Source organism: Sitophilus oryzae, unplaced genomic scaffold (genome assembly GCF_002938485.1).
Source record: "Sitophilus oryzae breed Bouriz unplaced genomic scaffold, Soryzae_2.0 scaffold_815_pilon_pilon, whole genome shotgun sequence".
Lineage (NCBI taxonomy): Eukaryota > Metazoa > Arthropoda > Insecta > Coleoptera > Curculionidae > Sitophilus > Sitophilus oryzae.
This window is the reverse complement of record NW_022147434.1, coordinates 2,939,140-2,955,974: the sequence shown is the minus strand read 5'-3', so window position 1 is coordinate 2,955,974 and position 16,835 is coordinate 2,939,140. Positions and strand designations below refer to the sequence as shown.

The window sequence follows — 16,835 nt, the reverse complement described above, 5'->3', positions numbered from 1 at the left end:
GTAGAACTGCAGATACTGGAGCGATGAGAATCCGCATATTGTTGTTGAAGGACACACCCAACATCCCCGAAAGCTCAACGCTTCTTTTTTCAATATATCGGCCTTATAAAATCAAATTAAATACAATGTCTCTCCAAGAAGATATGTTTTATTTCTTAAATTTTTATTGTGTGCTAACTGACAAAGGCATCTATTAAGTATCTTAAAAATATTTGCAGGTTATCTGCTGATATGGACAGAAGATAATGAACCCCTTCAGTTTAAAATCACAAATGTATTACATAAATTACTGACTGTCGATAATCCCAACTTAAGACAGTATTTGCAACTTGAAGTACGGAAAAATAAAGCTCAAAAGAGTAATCTTGTTGATATTTTTGGGGAATTTCTGCAGTTCTGTAACGATGCCGTCTATAACGAACTTTTAAAAGTGGTTCTGATTTTGTGCAACGGGTCTGCATTAATGTGTAAGTATAGTAGAGTATGTAGGTATACAATAAAAGTACCGTATGATCGAAAATAAACGGGGTCCAGTTTGGTTTGGTTTGGTTTCAAGCACAGCCGTACCATACTCCTCAAAGCAACTCATAATACTTTTGATCCCCCTGTAAATTTCTTGTGGATAAAGTAAGAATAATAATATTCAATTTTACTAATCAAGAGGGCAGACTATAGCTCAGGGCAGATTCATAGTTTATGAATTATAGCTTGTCAAATTTCTTTCATTTCGATAGCGACTCACTGACCGATTATCAAAATTCTAAAGGACTTTTATGAATTTCACAAACTTCAAATTTTGAATTTTAGGTAGCTTTAAGCTTAAATCGAAAGAAAAAAATTAAAATTTAGAAATTATTTATGCATTAAATTGCATAAAATAAATAGTTAATATCTATGCATTAAAAGTTAAATGTTTACATGCTACGGGTAACTGACTTTCCAGTCGACAAAACGTTAGAAAACTTCAATTCATCGATTTTATATTATCTTATTTTATTTGCATCTTAATGTAACAAAACTAAAATAAAACGTTTATGAATTATCGCTAATCAAACTTATTCTTAAATGTCAAGAGTGACTCCCTCACCGTCATCAAAGTTTCTAAGGTAATTAATTGTGGAAGGTTCATATTCATTTATTTATTTTCTGACACTGTATGTACTTACGTTTTGTCACTGTAGTTTTCTATTACAAGTTTTTGGTTTAAATAAATTGTGTTGTGATACTTTAAGCTTAAAAATTTCTATTAGCAGACTTTGCAGTCGAACATTGTTCTTTTTTAGAACCTCTTTTATAAAATAAATATACCGGGTGCGTCTCAAAAGTGGCCCACCCCCCTAAATTTTTTATTATTTTAGTTAAAAAACGAGATTTGGTATGTTAGTATATGACGTAAATTAGGATTGATTGACGTATTCAATTGTTTTCGGTCACTTCCGGTTTCACCGGAAATGACTACAACTTTTGATTTTTAAATGGCACCCCCGGTATTTTTTTACTTTATTCGATAGAAAATGTCACTCTGAATATAATGACATATCACATCTTCAACTTTTGACATTTTCGCATATGGTTTATTTGAAATAATTATAACTTGCGGTTCGTAACGAAAATTTGACTTGAAATACCAAGAGCGTGGTATCAAATTATTCGTAAAAAATGCTTTTTCCAAATATGCTAATGAGCCACCCTCGTTCTATTTGAAAAAATTGAAATACGATTAAAAATACGATTTGAGCATTGTCTAACTGACCAGGACAAGACGCTAAAAACATTAGACGATCAAATCTATTTTTCCAAGGCTCCTTGATGAAGAATTAGTGTTTTTAACATACACATGGCACTCTAGATTGAATTTAAAAAAAAATAATTTTTTATTAAGCGAGAATGTCAAAAGTTGACATATGATATGTCATTCTATTCAGAATGTCATTTTCTATCGAATAAAATTAAAAAATACTGCCAAATAATTTTTTGCATGATTTTGCTTTTTAGAAAATAGTCTCATGCACAATAATTTTAGAATAAAAACCCTCGACCCTCTTCGTGGTCTCGGGTTTTTATTAAATTATTGTGCATTCAACTATTTTCCAAGCAAAATCACGCGCAAAATATATTTGAATAGTTTAATCGATTAAATTTATAGGTCTCCCCCGTGATATAATATATGATTATTTCCCTCATCGTGAAATGGACCAATCGGCTAATCTAATTTTACGAATAAATTTTGTTTAGATAAGTGTATTGTTTTGTAACATTTTTTAAATAAAACGAATTATAAAATTTCAATATACCTATGTATATTTGTCGTAGGTATGAAAAAAGTAAAATATAAAATGGACAAACGCTTACTTACATTGCAATAAAACTTCCACTTTTCGTTTTGCAATCCAAACGCAATTATTTCTATTTCACAAATAAAAATATCCGACAACACTAAAATCACTGAAACATCCGCGGCTGACAACGAAAACTGAAAGATATAACGGCACTTTTTGTTTTGGACCTGCATATCAACATAACGCTGTACCATTATGTTTTTGTTTTTGAAATAATATAAAATATCTAATTATAACTTGTAAATTTTAATATTTTAACATAATAATAATAATAAATAATAAACTTTATTAACTTTTAGATTAGTACATAAAATAACACAGCCGTTTCTTTAATAAAGGCACCTAAGACAATGTGCGCGTTCAGGGAACACAGCGGCTGACCGACCGCTGAGTATTTTGCTCAGCGGCTGACTGTTTTTGCGTGCAAAAAGAGACCGTTTAGGGAAACCGCTTACTCAGCCACTCAGCCGCTGACCGTCCCTGAACGCGCCTAATGTGTTGTCAGTGTGTTGTGTTGTGCACGATTTGTATACATGATTTTAACTATTTCTGACATTCTGTCATTAACAAACTTTTTGTTATTAAGATGATATTTTAGACGGCAACTGACATATATGTCATAATATTTAAATTTTAAATTTGTAAATATAATTTAAATTAATATAATGCAACTTTATACTAAGAAAACATTTATACATTCACAAAATACAACAGAGTCTAATAATATAGTTTGAAAACAATGAATATTGAATTAAAATAAAAATTAAAAAAGTTTTTTAAATAAAAATTTTTTTACACCATTTGATGACCGGTGGCGCCTCTAGCGTTTGTTCGGGCGGTTGGACTTTTACTCCCGCTTATGGCCATTAAAGAAAAAGTTCTAAAGGGGGATGTTTTGTGCATGCGAAACATATCATCGAAAATCGATGCATTGTTGGGATGGGTAACCAAGGTAGCAGTAGCAGAAGCACAAACATTACTTAAGAGAGGTCATTTTGAAACGTCTTTAAATTTTATTTACCTCTGTAGTGAAAATGAATTCAAGGTTTAGTAATATTTTTTTTTTAATTTGTTAAATTTTATAGTTAATAAAATTCTTAGTTATTTGCTTCATCCTAAGTCATTTGCTTCATTCTAAGTCATTCAGGAAATAATCTAGCGGTATATCACTCAACCTATAAATTTAATTGATTAAACTACCCAAATAATTTTTTGCATGATTTTGCTTTTTAGAAAACAGTTTCATGCACAATAATTTTAGAATAAAAAACCTCGACCCTCTTCGCGGTCTCCGGTTTTTATTAAATTATTAGGCATTCAACTATTTTCAAAGCAAAATAACGCGCAAAATATATTTGAATAGTTTAATCGATTAAATTTATAGGTCTCGAGATATAATATATGATTATTTCCCGTTTTTTTTGAACGGGAAAGCGGTAATAAGTAATAATAGCCCTTTATGCCCCTTAAGCGCTGTTAAAGAAGTGAATTATCATTATTCATGAACATCAGATTATTATAATATATTGTTATTTTAGATTAATTTATTTACACATATATTATTATACACTACAGGTGCTTTTTGCACCTAGGTGTATTTAGAAATTTGTTGAATTTATTGTAACAGGTTAAGATTATTGTTAAGTAAAATTGAACATAAATGTATCAATGTAAATAAAATAAATAAAAATAAATAAATAAATAAAAATTTTGTTGATGTACAGGGTGGTCAAAATTGGTCTGTTTTAACAGAGAAAACCTATTTCCTGACTAGATAGAGCAAAACGAGACACGTTTAATGGCGTAAACCGCCTGTTGATATTTTCATTGCCAACTGAGATACGGGGTCTTTTTGAATTCTTTACCATTTGGAAAATTGCCATTTGGAACTTTTGTATTTCGCGGAATAATAAAATTTTGTAAAAACGTTCTCAAGGCACTTTTTTAAGCACAATCCAGTGGCGTAGTCAGTTTTTTTTATATATGCTCTTTTTGTCAGAAATAATAAAAAATATAATTTTTTAAATGGAAATCATAGTTGGCTATGAACTTTAAAAAAATGCTGGCGTTTAACCCTTTCCAACGATATAAAGTTATGTGTATTTATTTCTAAGAATGAGAGAAATATTAGATTTTTTATCTTTGTATCGAAGCGGGCCTTGATTTTGTGTTGACCTAGTTGCCTAATTATTTTTTATTACAATTTAATATTCCATATTATTATTTATTGGCATAATTAAAAACTTTTCCCAAGTAGCACAACAATATTGTTCCAAGATTGATCCAATGTAGAATATATATTGGGCCAAGCTAGTTTTTAATATCGGGCCAATAATAATTCGTCACTTTTTGATATATTGGCCCAACATTGTTTTTAAATATTGGTCCAACAAGTTACTAAAATATTGCCCCCATTAAAAATGTAATATACGCCAACATTGGTAATCATAATACCACTAGTTTTTGTCCTTAATTTTATTTCAAATTTAGGGAAAACATAAAACAAAATACCCATGTGTGTATGGAAACTTTAATGTATTGAAGAAAACAATTTATCTTACAAAAATATTAACTAAGTAATAAAATAAGCCTACATATTATCTTCATGGCTGGTATTATTTTTAGCTAAAAAATACTTCAGTTAACACATAAAATTAAATTTATAAGGACACAAACCTCTAAATATTCTTCCCCCATCCCGGTCTCCGGCTGTCGCTAGTGAAATACCAATACATCGCGTAATGTCCAGATCAGTTGCGTCTGGAAAATGTACTTTCACTGCATCTATAAAATAATATAAAGTTTTTTGGGTTATCCTTTTTGTGTTTTGCCTTATTTTCTAATATGATGAGATGATATGCTCATAATATGGTTTATGCAAAGTGGCAGAAACTTAGAAGTAGGAGCGTTTTATTCAGTGGTGCAACTAGTTGTTTATGGTTTACATTGTGTGTAAGAGCCCAACATTTTAAATTATCTGCAAGTGAATTCTGATTATGATTTTCTAACACATTTGATATGGAATCGTAATTTAACTCTACAGTCTGTGTATTGCTTGCCCCCAAGTCCCCCGACTCTTCAAAAACAAAACTAAGACAGCTATCACTATTATTAACAATATTAGTAAGTTGTGTGTTAACTTCATTAATAGAACTTGTATTATCGTCTGATAGAAGTATAATGCTCTCCTGGCTTTCCAGGCGTTTCGTAGGACTGTCACCGTCAGACTCATCTTTATTTGCAAGAAAACTTTTAACAAACCTGTATTTTTTTGCCTTTCCCGACATTTACCTAAAAAATGTCTGTTTATTTACCTAAGTAGCAATACCGAATCTAAAAATATTTATTAACAAAGCGCCCTAACAATCTAATAAATTATACTCTCGATTACACATTGCTTCAAAACTACTATTGTGTGTTACAGGAAAAAAAAATATATTAGGTACTTACTTTTACTAAAGAAATATTCTTCAAGCTGGATTCAGTAAAATTTTCTGTGGTTGTAAGTTGTAAACCTAGGTACCCGTGAACCTACAAACAATACAGCTTATAGCTATAGCACATATTTCTTGTATTATACGTGTTAATTGTTAAGCATTGGAATAGGTTTATTCGACATACTTACTCAACTAACATCAACAGTACTTACTTTGATTTGATCACGATAAAAACACAATTTGCTTACAAAAGAAATCTTTCACTGTCACAGCAACAGCTTTTTATGTCATGTCAACTCGTCAGTAAAAGCGTCTAGGTCAGCGTTGCCAGGTGTCGGATATGAAATTATGGATCAATGTAGATCAAAGTATCGAATTTATTATAAAATTATGTTACAAGCGATATATTTGGCTGAGGGAATTCTCTAAAAAATATAATGATAGCAATAAATTTGGATTCTATTTTTTGTCGGTTTAACTTAATTTTAATAGGTTTCAACCAGCTATTAAACGTATTTTCTCAGTCAGTTTTATATTTTGGGGTCTGGTTTCTCTTCCCGCATTTTAAAATCGGAATTACTTGATTTGCCGCGGATATTTACTGCTTTATACCTTAACATTTTTTTTAAACTTTAAAACCACTTGAGTTATTTTGCATTAACTACCTTAAAGTTAAATTATTTCTCATAAAAATATATTTCATGGTTGATAAAACATTAATTGTAACAGGTTACCAAATTATGTTTCAACTATCGATTATGGTACAGATTTTTTTTGGGAAAATTTTGTTATAATAATTGGATAATTATGTTACATCTGGCAACACTGATCTAGGTACCGGAACGCGGCCCGGCGCGCGGCGATTCCAAAGCATCACCCGGCGCCGGCGCATGCGTATTGGAACGGCAGAAGAAAGTAATGCTTCAATAGAGTCTGGTTTCTAAAGCAGCGTGTAGCTCCGTGGTTGAGGCTGCCGATTCGGGAGCGACGGGTGATGGTTCGAGCCCCGGCAGAGGCAGAGCTTTTTTTTATTTTTTTTTCAGCTGTTTTTATTTATTTCTTTATTTATTTAAAATAAATTAAAATACGCCAAATCGCCTTGGTTAGTCTTTGGTGTAAGTTTTTTTTTATTTATAGATTACACGCGAAATACCCGATCGATCCTTGGCGCTAGATGCTTTAGGAATCGAGCAAGAATTTTAAAAGCAAACTTTTATGAAAATCATGAGATAGTAGGGATGCAAGCCACATGTCAAAGTATCAACCCAGGTATCGATATCTACTATAGGTAGCGATTTTATTCTAAACAGAATGCATTTCAATATTGTTCCAATTTAGTTAATTATGTAAATGCCAATATCCAAAACATCAATATAAAAGGCATATTGGGCCAATGTCACAATAAAATATTGTTAATGCCAATCATGGGCCGACATTGATTATTTTCAATATTGGCGAAAACTAAGAAACTAATATGGGTACAATATTGTTTACCAAGATTAGATGTACTGAATAAAATACAATATTGACCCAACATTGGCACAACATTGATGTGCGAACGAAAATGAATCAATATTGAGCCAATATAGAAACAATGAGCAGCCAATATTTCGTGCTACTTGGGTTGAAAAGGTAACTCAACATTCTATATTAGTGTTAAGGTAAATGTGTATTACTGGTTGCATAACCGCAACGGTGCATTGAGGAAGCTGGCGCATTCGCCAGAAAGTAAAGAAAATTATAGAATTCTTTAGAAAAATCTAGAAACAACCGCCAGGGGGTATATAAGGCCCGCGCTTTGACAGTTGGACAAGTTTAAAGTTTGAAGTCTGAAGTTTGAAAATACCGCGAAATACCGTTAGAGTAATAGTAGTTGCATAAGTTGTGTTGTAAATAGTATAAGTTGTGTGTACAGAGTGAAACAAATAAATTCGTTAAGTATTTTATCGTGAGTTTAAATAGTGGACCCACGGAATCATTGGTGTCGGAAGTGCGATTCAAGAGGATTTTAAGCAGAAATTAAGTGGATTGGAAGATTTTAGACCGAATTAGAGTATTTTTATGGTTGGTACAAGGAAACAAGCGAAGAAAAACTGGAGGAAGTAAGCAAATTATTGGGTGATTTTTATGGAGAATATGAGAAGAGAGAAGGCAGAAGAACAAGAAAGACTTCGTAAAGAACGAGAAGAAGAGCGAGCCCGACTAGAAAGAGAGAAGGCAGAAGAACAAGAAAGACTCCGTAAAGAACGAGAAGAAGAGCGAGCCCGACTAGAAAAAGAGAAAGCAAAAGATAAAGAAGAGGAAAAATTACAACGACAAAAAGAAAAACAAGAAGAACAGGACCGGCTTGAGAAGATTTTCGGAGATTTGAAATTCCAACAACAACAAGATAAACAGGAAGAACAGGACCGGCTTGAAAAAATTTTCCAAGTTTGAAAATTCAACGACAACAAGACAAAGAAGAAGAACAGGACCGGCTTGAGAAAATTTTAGGCAATTTAGAAATTCGTCAGAAGAATGAATGGAGGGAAATTTTAGAAGATATAGAAACGCGCCGCCAGAAAGAAAGACAAGAAGATCAGGACCGTCTTAAGAAAACTTTAGAAAATCAAGAAATTCGACTTCAGAAAAGCTTGGGGGAACAGCAACAAGCAATGTTGGAAGAACGTTGCCAGGAACAGCAGAACCACTTCCAAGAAGCCGTAGAAGATCTGGAGGAGCGCCTTCAGCAGAAGATAGAAAAGTTGGAGATGGACCTACAGAAGACCAAGGTACAAGTAAGGACACCTGGCGTTCCGGGAACTGCGAACCTTAAAGCCCCGACCTACATGGACAAACCACCTGGACGATGTACCACCGCCAGTTTGAAGCAGCGGCTGCTGCCAATGGATGGACTGACCAGGAGAAAGCAGCGGCACTCGTCATCGCGCTGCGTGGCCCTGCCCTGGAATTGCTACAAACTATTCCTGCAGCCCAACAGCAGGAGTACGAAACCTTGGTTACTGCATTGGACCGAAGATATGGCGACCAACATCGACGTCAACTTTACCAGGCCCAGATCAAGACACGCATGCAGAGGTCCGGAGAGAGTCTGCAGGAATTTGAAGCAGACTTACGTCGGTTGGTACACCTGGCATATCCAGAAGCACCGGAAGGGTTTAGGGAGGAACTCGCCGCCCAGTGTTTTATCAGCGGATTGAGGGACAACGAATTACAGAGGGCGCTACAAATATCACGATTTTCTACCAGCAGCGAAGCACTGGTCAGGGCGCTGGAAATTGAAGCTGCTTTTAGCGCCATCCCTAGACCGAAGATAAGATCGGTAACGGTAGAGGAACAGCCCGAGAGTACCCACAGAAGTTTGGAGGAGATGTGTAGAAAATTCGACAAACTATGTGAGCTACTAATAAACAAGGGAGTCAACAACACCCAGACAGAGAACCAGAGAAGATTCCAGGACATAAGGTGCTATAGATGTGGCAGGAATGGCCACATTAAACGGGATTGCCGCGTTCAAATGCGATCCCGTTCACCATCCAGAGAACGTAGGCACCAGGAAAACTAAAATCAGTCAATACTAAGGGGCAAGTATTGACTGGGGAGAACAGAGCCCCCAGGATTTTTTCCATTAGGAGTCTGGAAAGAACCGCTGACAGTTTGGTGATCGACGGGAAAGTCAATGGAAAGGGAATTCGAATGACTGTGGACACTGGCGCTATGGTATCGTTGGTGCGGGCTAACTCGATGCAAGGATTGAAGCTGATGCCTCTGAGAAGAAGAGTGTGTTTACGTACAGTTACGGGGGAAATGGCCGTTGTACGGGGAGAGGCTATCGTCGAACTGAAGTTAGGAAATTTGAAGTTCCAGCATAGCGTTTTAGTGGCAGATATTGAAGATGACTTCATCTTGGGCATGGATGTGATTCGTCAACATGGATTTTCGTTCGATCACCAGAGAAATATCCTGAATATCGGAAATGAAGAGTTTATGTTATCTCCAGACGAGGGACCAGGAAGAATGGATGTAAGATCAGCGGAAACTGTGGTGATACCTGGTAATACCGAGAAGATCGTATTCGGTAAAGTGGAGAAAATCGCTGGGTGCTGTGTTGGACTGGTACAAAGTGGCGACAAGAAACAAGATAGGTACTTAGTAGGAAAATCATTGGTGAACACCGACAAGAATATACCGATCAGAATTGCGAATGTTTTCCCTGAATTGTGTCAAGATCCAAAAGGTGACAAGATAGCCATCTGCGAACCTGTAAGAGGTGTCACCCGATGTGATGAAGTGTCGTCAGCTGTTACACAAAAGGCATCCCAAGAAACACTAAAACATCTAGAACAGTCATGGGATCACCTAACACCTGAGGAGAAACAGAAGGCCAAGCAGTTCCTGCTAAAGCATGGCAGTATTTTTGAGAAGAACAACAGTGGAAGAACGGATTTTGTGAAGCACCGGATTAATACTGGTCATGCTCAGCCGATTCGACAACGTCCTAGAAGGGTGCCCCTTTCCAAACAACAAGAAATAGTAGATTAGGTAAATAGAAATGGTAGATAAGATGTTAGAAGATGGAGTAATCGAAGAATCATCAAGTCCATGGTCATCTCCTGTTGTTTTGGTGACGAAGAAAGATGGTAGTACACGATTCTGCGTGGATTATAGGAAGCTCAATGACGTCACTAAGAAAGATAGCTACCCACTGCCACGTATAGATGACACATTAACAACTCTGGCAAGTTCATTGCCGGTTCTCCACTCTCGACTTAAAGAGTGGATACTGGCAAGTTGGTCTAGACGAGGAAGACAAAGAAAAGACGGCTTTCTCTACAGGAAACGGACTAACCAATTCAAGGTCATGCCGTTTGGATTATGCAATGCTCCAGCCACTTTCGAACGTCTCATGGAGGTGGTGTTAAGAGGATTAACTTGGAAAACGTGCTTGGTTTACCTCGACGATGTATTGGTTATGGGAAGAACTTTTGAGGAGCATTTGCGAAATTTAGAAGAAGTCTTTGGCCGCATACGGAATGCTCACCTGTACTTGAACCCGAAGAAGTGTAGCTTATTCCAGCGACAAGTGGAATTCTTGGGTCATGTAGTCTCGGCAGACGGAATTTACACCGACCAGAAGAAAATCGCTGCGATCAAGGATTGGCCTAAACCTCGCGACAAACATGAACTTAGAAGTTTTCTGGGTTTATGCACCTATTACAGAAGATTTGTCAAGGGATTTGCCAATATAGCTGCACCCTTACATAGACTTACAGGTGATGAAGTCGGCTACGAATGGAACACCGATTGTGATGTAGCCTTTGGAAGACTTAAGGCGGCTTTATGTTCAAGTCCTATTTTAGCCTACCCACAACAACAAGGGAGGTATATCCTGGATACCGACGCCAGCAACATCGGCATCGGTGCAGTGCTATCACAAGTGCAAGATGGCGAAGAACGAGTGATAGAATATTACAGTCGAGTTCTATCTAAACCAGAAAGGAATTACTGCGTTACCCGGAAGGAGCTGCTAGCAATTGTGAAGGCAGTTGATCATTTTCATAAATACCTGTATGGCCAAGAATTTTTAATTAGGACAGATCATGCGGCTCTCAAATGGCTTATGGAGATGAAACAACCTGAAGGTCAAATAGCACGATGGCTCGAGAAGCTCCAGCAGTATCACTTTACCATCCAACATCGTGCTGGAAAGATGCATGGTAACGCAGACGGTTTATCCAGAAGACCCTGTCAAATCGATTGTAAGCACTGCAGTAAAACGGAACAACGTGAAATTACTGTCATGATAAGGAGTTTTAAGCTTGGAACCGATGAACAGTGGACGACGACACAATTGAGGAACGACCAAATGGAAGATCCAGACATCGGAGCAATACTACGGCTCAAGGAAGGTAACGGCGAGAGACCACCGTGGCAGGATATTGCAAACAGAGGGCTCGTTTTCAAAGCTCTCTGGGCTCAGTGGAATTCACTGGTTATTGAGAATGGATTGTTAAAGCGCACGTGGGAAAGTGCGGATGGCAGGACAGTAACAACTCAGTTACTGGTACCAAGGAAGAAAGTTACCCAGGTATTGGAAGAAATTCACGGTGGTAAAACTGGAGCCCATCTTGGGGTAAACAAGACCTTGAGCAAGCTGAGAGATCGCTTTTACTGGGTGGATTATTGCGAAGATGTCAAGAAATGGTGTCGACAATGTAAAATTTGTGCAGCCAGCCAAGGACCAAGCACTCGATCTAGGGGAAAAATGAAACAATATAACGTTGGACTGCCATTCGAAAGAATCGCTGTTGACATTGCAGGCCCATTCCCTGAAACGCACAAGGGCAACAAGTACGTTTTAGTGGCGATGGATTATTTCAGTAAATGGCCAGAAGTTTTTGCCATTCCAAACCAAGAAGCATCGACTGTAGCTGAAGTATTAGTCAATAATGTCTTCAGTAGATTTGGAATTCCTTTAGAGCTTCACACTGACCAAGGAAGGAACTTCGAGTCAAGACTGTTCCAGAAGATGTGTGATCTGCTTGGTATTCACAAGACTAGGACAACAGCTTTACATCCGCAGTCTGATGGGATGGTCGAGAGATTCAATAAGACCATTGAAGAACATCTCTCGAAAATGGTGGATGAACATCAAAGAGATTGGGATCAGCATATACCACTATTCCTAATGGCATATAGAAGTGCAGTTCACAACACCACCGGACTTTCACCATCGAAGATTTTATTTGGTCGAGAATTACGGTTGCCTTGTGACTTGGTGTTCGGATCACCAGACGACAGCACCACGAACGTAGAGGACTACGCGGATGAACTGAAGGAAAGGTTATTGGGAATTCATAAGGCCGTGAGAAGTAAGATTACGCTAGCCAGTGACCGGATGAAAGCTCGTTACGACCTCAGAGCTAATTCTACGGGATTTCAACAGGACGATATGGTATGGTTATATAACCCACAGCGCAAGAAAGGGAGGTCCCCAAAGTTAACTCCAGCATGGGAAGGTCCTTATACAGTCATCAAGAGGATAAATGATGTTGTGTACCGGATTCAACGCAGCCCTAGAAGTAAGATGAAAGTAGTTCATCTGGATCGATTGAAGAGATACCAGACAGGAAACCTTTGATCGGGACGATCAAATTTGAGAAGGGGGCAAATGTTAAGGTAAATGTATTACTGGTTGCATAACCGCAACGGTGCATTGAGGAAGCTGGCGCATTCGCCAGAAAGTAAAGAAAATTATAGAATTCTTTAGAAAAATCTAGAAACAACCGCCAGGGGTATATAAGGCCCGCGCTTGACAGTTGGACAAGTTTAAAGTTTGAAGTCTGAAGTTTGAAAATACCGCGAAATACCGTTAGAGTAATAGTAGTTGCATAAGTTGTGTTGTAAATAGTATAAGTTGTGTGTACAGAGTGAAACAAATAAATTCGTTAAGTATTTTATCGTGAGTTTAAATAGTGGACCCACGGAATCCGTAACATTAGTATTACCAATTACAATTAAAACGCTAGAGTTACAACTGAACTATTAAATGGAGAATTTAGAGAGAATTGGTTGGAACAAGGGGCCCATATCTTTCCCTCCCAGGTCCTGTGATTTATCTCCTTTCGACTTTTTATGGGGAAATTAAAAGACCTTATATATAAAGGAAGAACCATTAGGACAAGAGAAGAATTGCAAAGGCTACTAGGCAAGCTTTTGGACTTATTAAACCAGTTCGCTTAATAAATCGTTGTAACTCTGTGCACAAAAGATGTTTATTGTGTATTCAACAATGAGGTGCTCAATTTGAACATCTTTGATTTTTTTAGAAAACTATATTCGTCACTCAAAAAATACGTTTTTTTTTTAGTTTTGTTCTTTGTTTATTGTATCGATTTCAGTTATAATTACTAATACTAATAATAATGGAATGTTAATTTACCTTTTCAAAAGTCTTTAATTATGCAGATAAATAATAAAATAATATCATATCATATCATAAATATAATCAAAGCCCGCTTCGGTATAAAGATAAAAACCCTCATATTTCTCTCATTCTTAAAAATAGATACCCATAACTTTATATTGTTGGAAAGGGTTAAACGCCAGCATTTTTTTAAGTTCATAGCCAACTACGATTTCTATTTAAAAAATTATATTTTTTATTATTTCTGACAAAAAGAGCAAGTATAGAAAAAAAATGACTACGCCACTGGATTGTGCTTAAAAAAGTGCCTTAAGGACGTTTCTACAGAATTTTATTATTACGCGAAATAAAAAAGTTATGGGCAATTTTCAAAATGGTAAAAAAATTTAAAAAGGCCCCGTATCTCTGTTGGCTGTGAAAATATCAACAAGCGGTTTACGCAATTAAACGTATCTCAGAAATCGAGCCCATGACATCTATGTCGGTTTTGCTCTATCTAGTCAGGAAATCTGTTTTCTCTGTTAAAACAGACTACTTTCGACCACCCTGTACAGGGTGGGTCAAATTCGACGCTTTTTAAATGGAAACACCCTTTCTATAGGAGATAGACGAAAACTAATATCGGTGTCTGGAGCTCAATTTTCATCAAAACATGATGGTGAAAACCGCACAGCAATATATCTGTTACCGTTTCGGAGTTACGGGGTGTTTTCAAAAATGTGCATTTTTAACAAATCGCTGTAACTTTTTGCTATGGAAAATTTTGTATTTCTATGAAAACATTTCCAAAGCGCCTTTTACGTAGAATTTAATTGTTTTAGTTTAATTTTTTTAAATTAATAATTTAAGGGTTATCAACAGAAAAATTGATTTTTATATGGGACACCCTGTATATTTTATTTATTGAAAAGAATTTAAAATTACCTTCCAAAAATATAACACACTTGATATTTTGCTCGATTCCTCTTCGAGATATAGAGTATATAAAAATTCGCCCGCTTTAAATAAGTAGGCTTTGAACGGCACCGGCTGTAATGTAAAAAATTCAAGCTATGAGCATCAATTAAAACGAAAATAATATTTGCTATGAGAGATGCAGAATTTTATAACAATTTAAAATATATTTAACCGACATCAACACATTTAAACTACCGTATGATCGAATAAAAACGGCGTTAGAAATGAAGATCGCTGTCATTTTAAATGTAAAATTATATGGGAAATGTCATCGATCGTCATTTCCAAGCCAACTGGACGCCGTTTTTTCGATCATACGGTATATCTAATAACAATAAAAATAAATGGCAAACCAGGACATGAGATTTGCTACAGGTGTTCGACATATCGACCGTCTTCTGTTACGGACAGACGGGGCAGTTTTTGAACATTTCTCGCGGAATTCATTAACTAAGTGGAGGTGAAAGATACCCTCTTATAACTGCTAAGCATTTCTAATTCTTATCTAGATTATACAGAAGAATAAGGAACCTTTATTCTTCCGCAAATATATCCATAGGTTAAGATTCATGGGCACTAAATCAGGCGGCCTCGACGACCAACGGCTGGGTTCTTGGTCAGCTATTCAATTATTCTTGAAATTGGCTGTAGAAATTTGCTGATAACGGAAAAATATGGTTTCGAGTTCCATTAAGGGCATATCATCAATGAGGGGTCCAAAGCCTACTAGTTAAAAGTGGCGAACTTTTAAAAATTCTGTATTTCGAAGGGGATTATTACAAAACAAAATATGAAGTGTGCTATATTTTTGGAAAGGTAATTTTAAATTCTTTTCAGTTAATTAAAAATATACAGGGTGTCCCGTATAAAAAATCAAATTTTCAGTTGATAATTCTTAAATTATTAATTTTAAAAAAATTATACTTAAACCATTAAATTCTACGTAAAAAGGTGCTTTGGAAATGTTTTCATAAAAATACAAAATTTTCCATACCAAAAAAGTTACAGCGATTTGTTAAAAATGCATATTTTTGAAAAACACCCCGTAACTCCGAAACGGTAACAGATATCGATGTGCGGTTTTCACCATCATGTTTTTGACAAAAATTGAACTCCAGACACCGATATTAGTTTTTGTCTATCTCCTATAGAAAAGGATTTTTCCATTTAAAAGCGTCGAATTTGACGCGCCCTGTACATACATAATAACTGTTTGTATATTTATAATTAATTTATGTTTGTTTCCTAAAATATTTTGATTAAAATAAAATATGTAAAAGTGGTCAATACTGTGTAGGTCAAGCTTAATCTCGTGACTAAAATTTTATTTGGTATGATCTATATTCGGAAATTAGACTCATTATGATTATGAGATAATATAAGAATATCTTAATGTGTATATTTTTACAGGTCAGAAATTTTTAGCAAGACACATTGTAAATTCGCTTTTGACAAGACTAGAACCTAACTGGCGAGCCAGATATCCGAATGAAAAACCAGGCATGCCTAGGGGCGATGAGATACTGGATATCTCAATAGTAGGAAAGATATTGCCTCTAGTTTTGGAAAAGGCGACCGCCCAAACTATGAAAGCGCCTACAAGATTTTCACTTTGGTAACCGCTTTTTCTGACTTATGACTAGAATACATCTTACCATTCGTTCCCATTCAGGAGGAAAGGGTTCAGCCATAGACAAAGGGTTCAGCGAGCAACTCTGCTGTTGAAAAAAAAATCGATGTTGTCTTATTTAATAATAGAAAAGCAAAATTGCTCCATATTACGTATAAATTGAATATATTTTTAATTCATTTCAGCATACATAATTATACAGGGTGTTTCCAGAAACATGTGCCATCTCTCGTGGGGAGAAACACGTAAAAATCATAATTATTTTTAAAAAAAAGTCAGTGGCGTACATTCTTTCTTTAGAAAAATATTCCAGTTATAACCCATATGCACATCCCTGGTGACTATCTCGACACTTTTTCAGCTTTATATGTCGCATTTATAGTAACTTTTACCCTCAAAATTTGATTCGAAGTACTTGGAAGAAAATTATAATAAATCGAAAAAATATTAAGGCTTTAATACCCTGTAACTACGAAACAAAGCAGAATCGGACCTATGTTGGTATGAAAAATTCATCTCATTTTTACGTGAGGAATCTCCCCACC

At 35.8% G+C, this 16,835-nt stretch overlaps 2 protein-coding genes and 1 long non-coding RNA gene across 4 annotated transcripts in view; 1 reads left to right on the top strand and 2 right to left on the bottom strand.

Moving 5' to 3' along the window:
* LOC115889533 (protein Wnt-11b-1-like) overlaps positions 1–16,835 on the bottom strand; it is a 369,661-nt gene that overhangs the window by 239,901 nt on the left and 112,925 nt on the right. The gene's annotated exons all lie outside the window — the stretch shown is intronic.
* LOC115889527 (cilia- and flagella-associated protein 69-like) overlaps positions 1–16,835 on the top strand; it is a 68,716-nt gene that overhangs the window by 25,941 nt on the left and 25,940 nt on the right. Inside the window, exons 3-4 of one of the 2 annotated variants that reach the window (XM_030909556.1) lie at positions 219–467; positions 16,071–16,275. In XM_030909556.1, coding sequence (XP_030765416.1) covers positions 219–467; positions 16,071–16,275 — 454 coding nt within the window. The remainder of the gene's footprint in view (positions 1–218; positions 468–16,070; positions 16,276–16,835) is intronic. The other variant, XM_030909557.1, reaches the window with a different exon arrangement.
* On the bottom strand, positions 4,856–7,376 carry LOC115889538. The gene is made up of 4 exons (XR_004051463.1): positions 5,989–7,376; positions 5,790–5,870; positions 5,016–5,123; positions 4,856–4,964 (listed from the first exon to the last, which is right to left on the bottom strand). It is a non-coding gene; the product is annotated as an uncharacterized LOC115889538 (long non-coding RNA).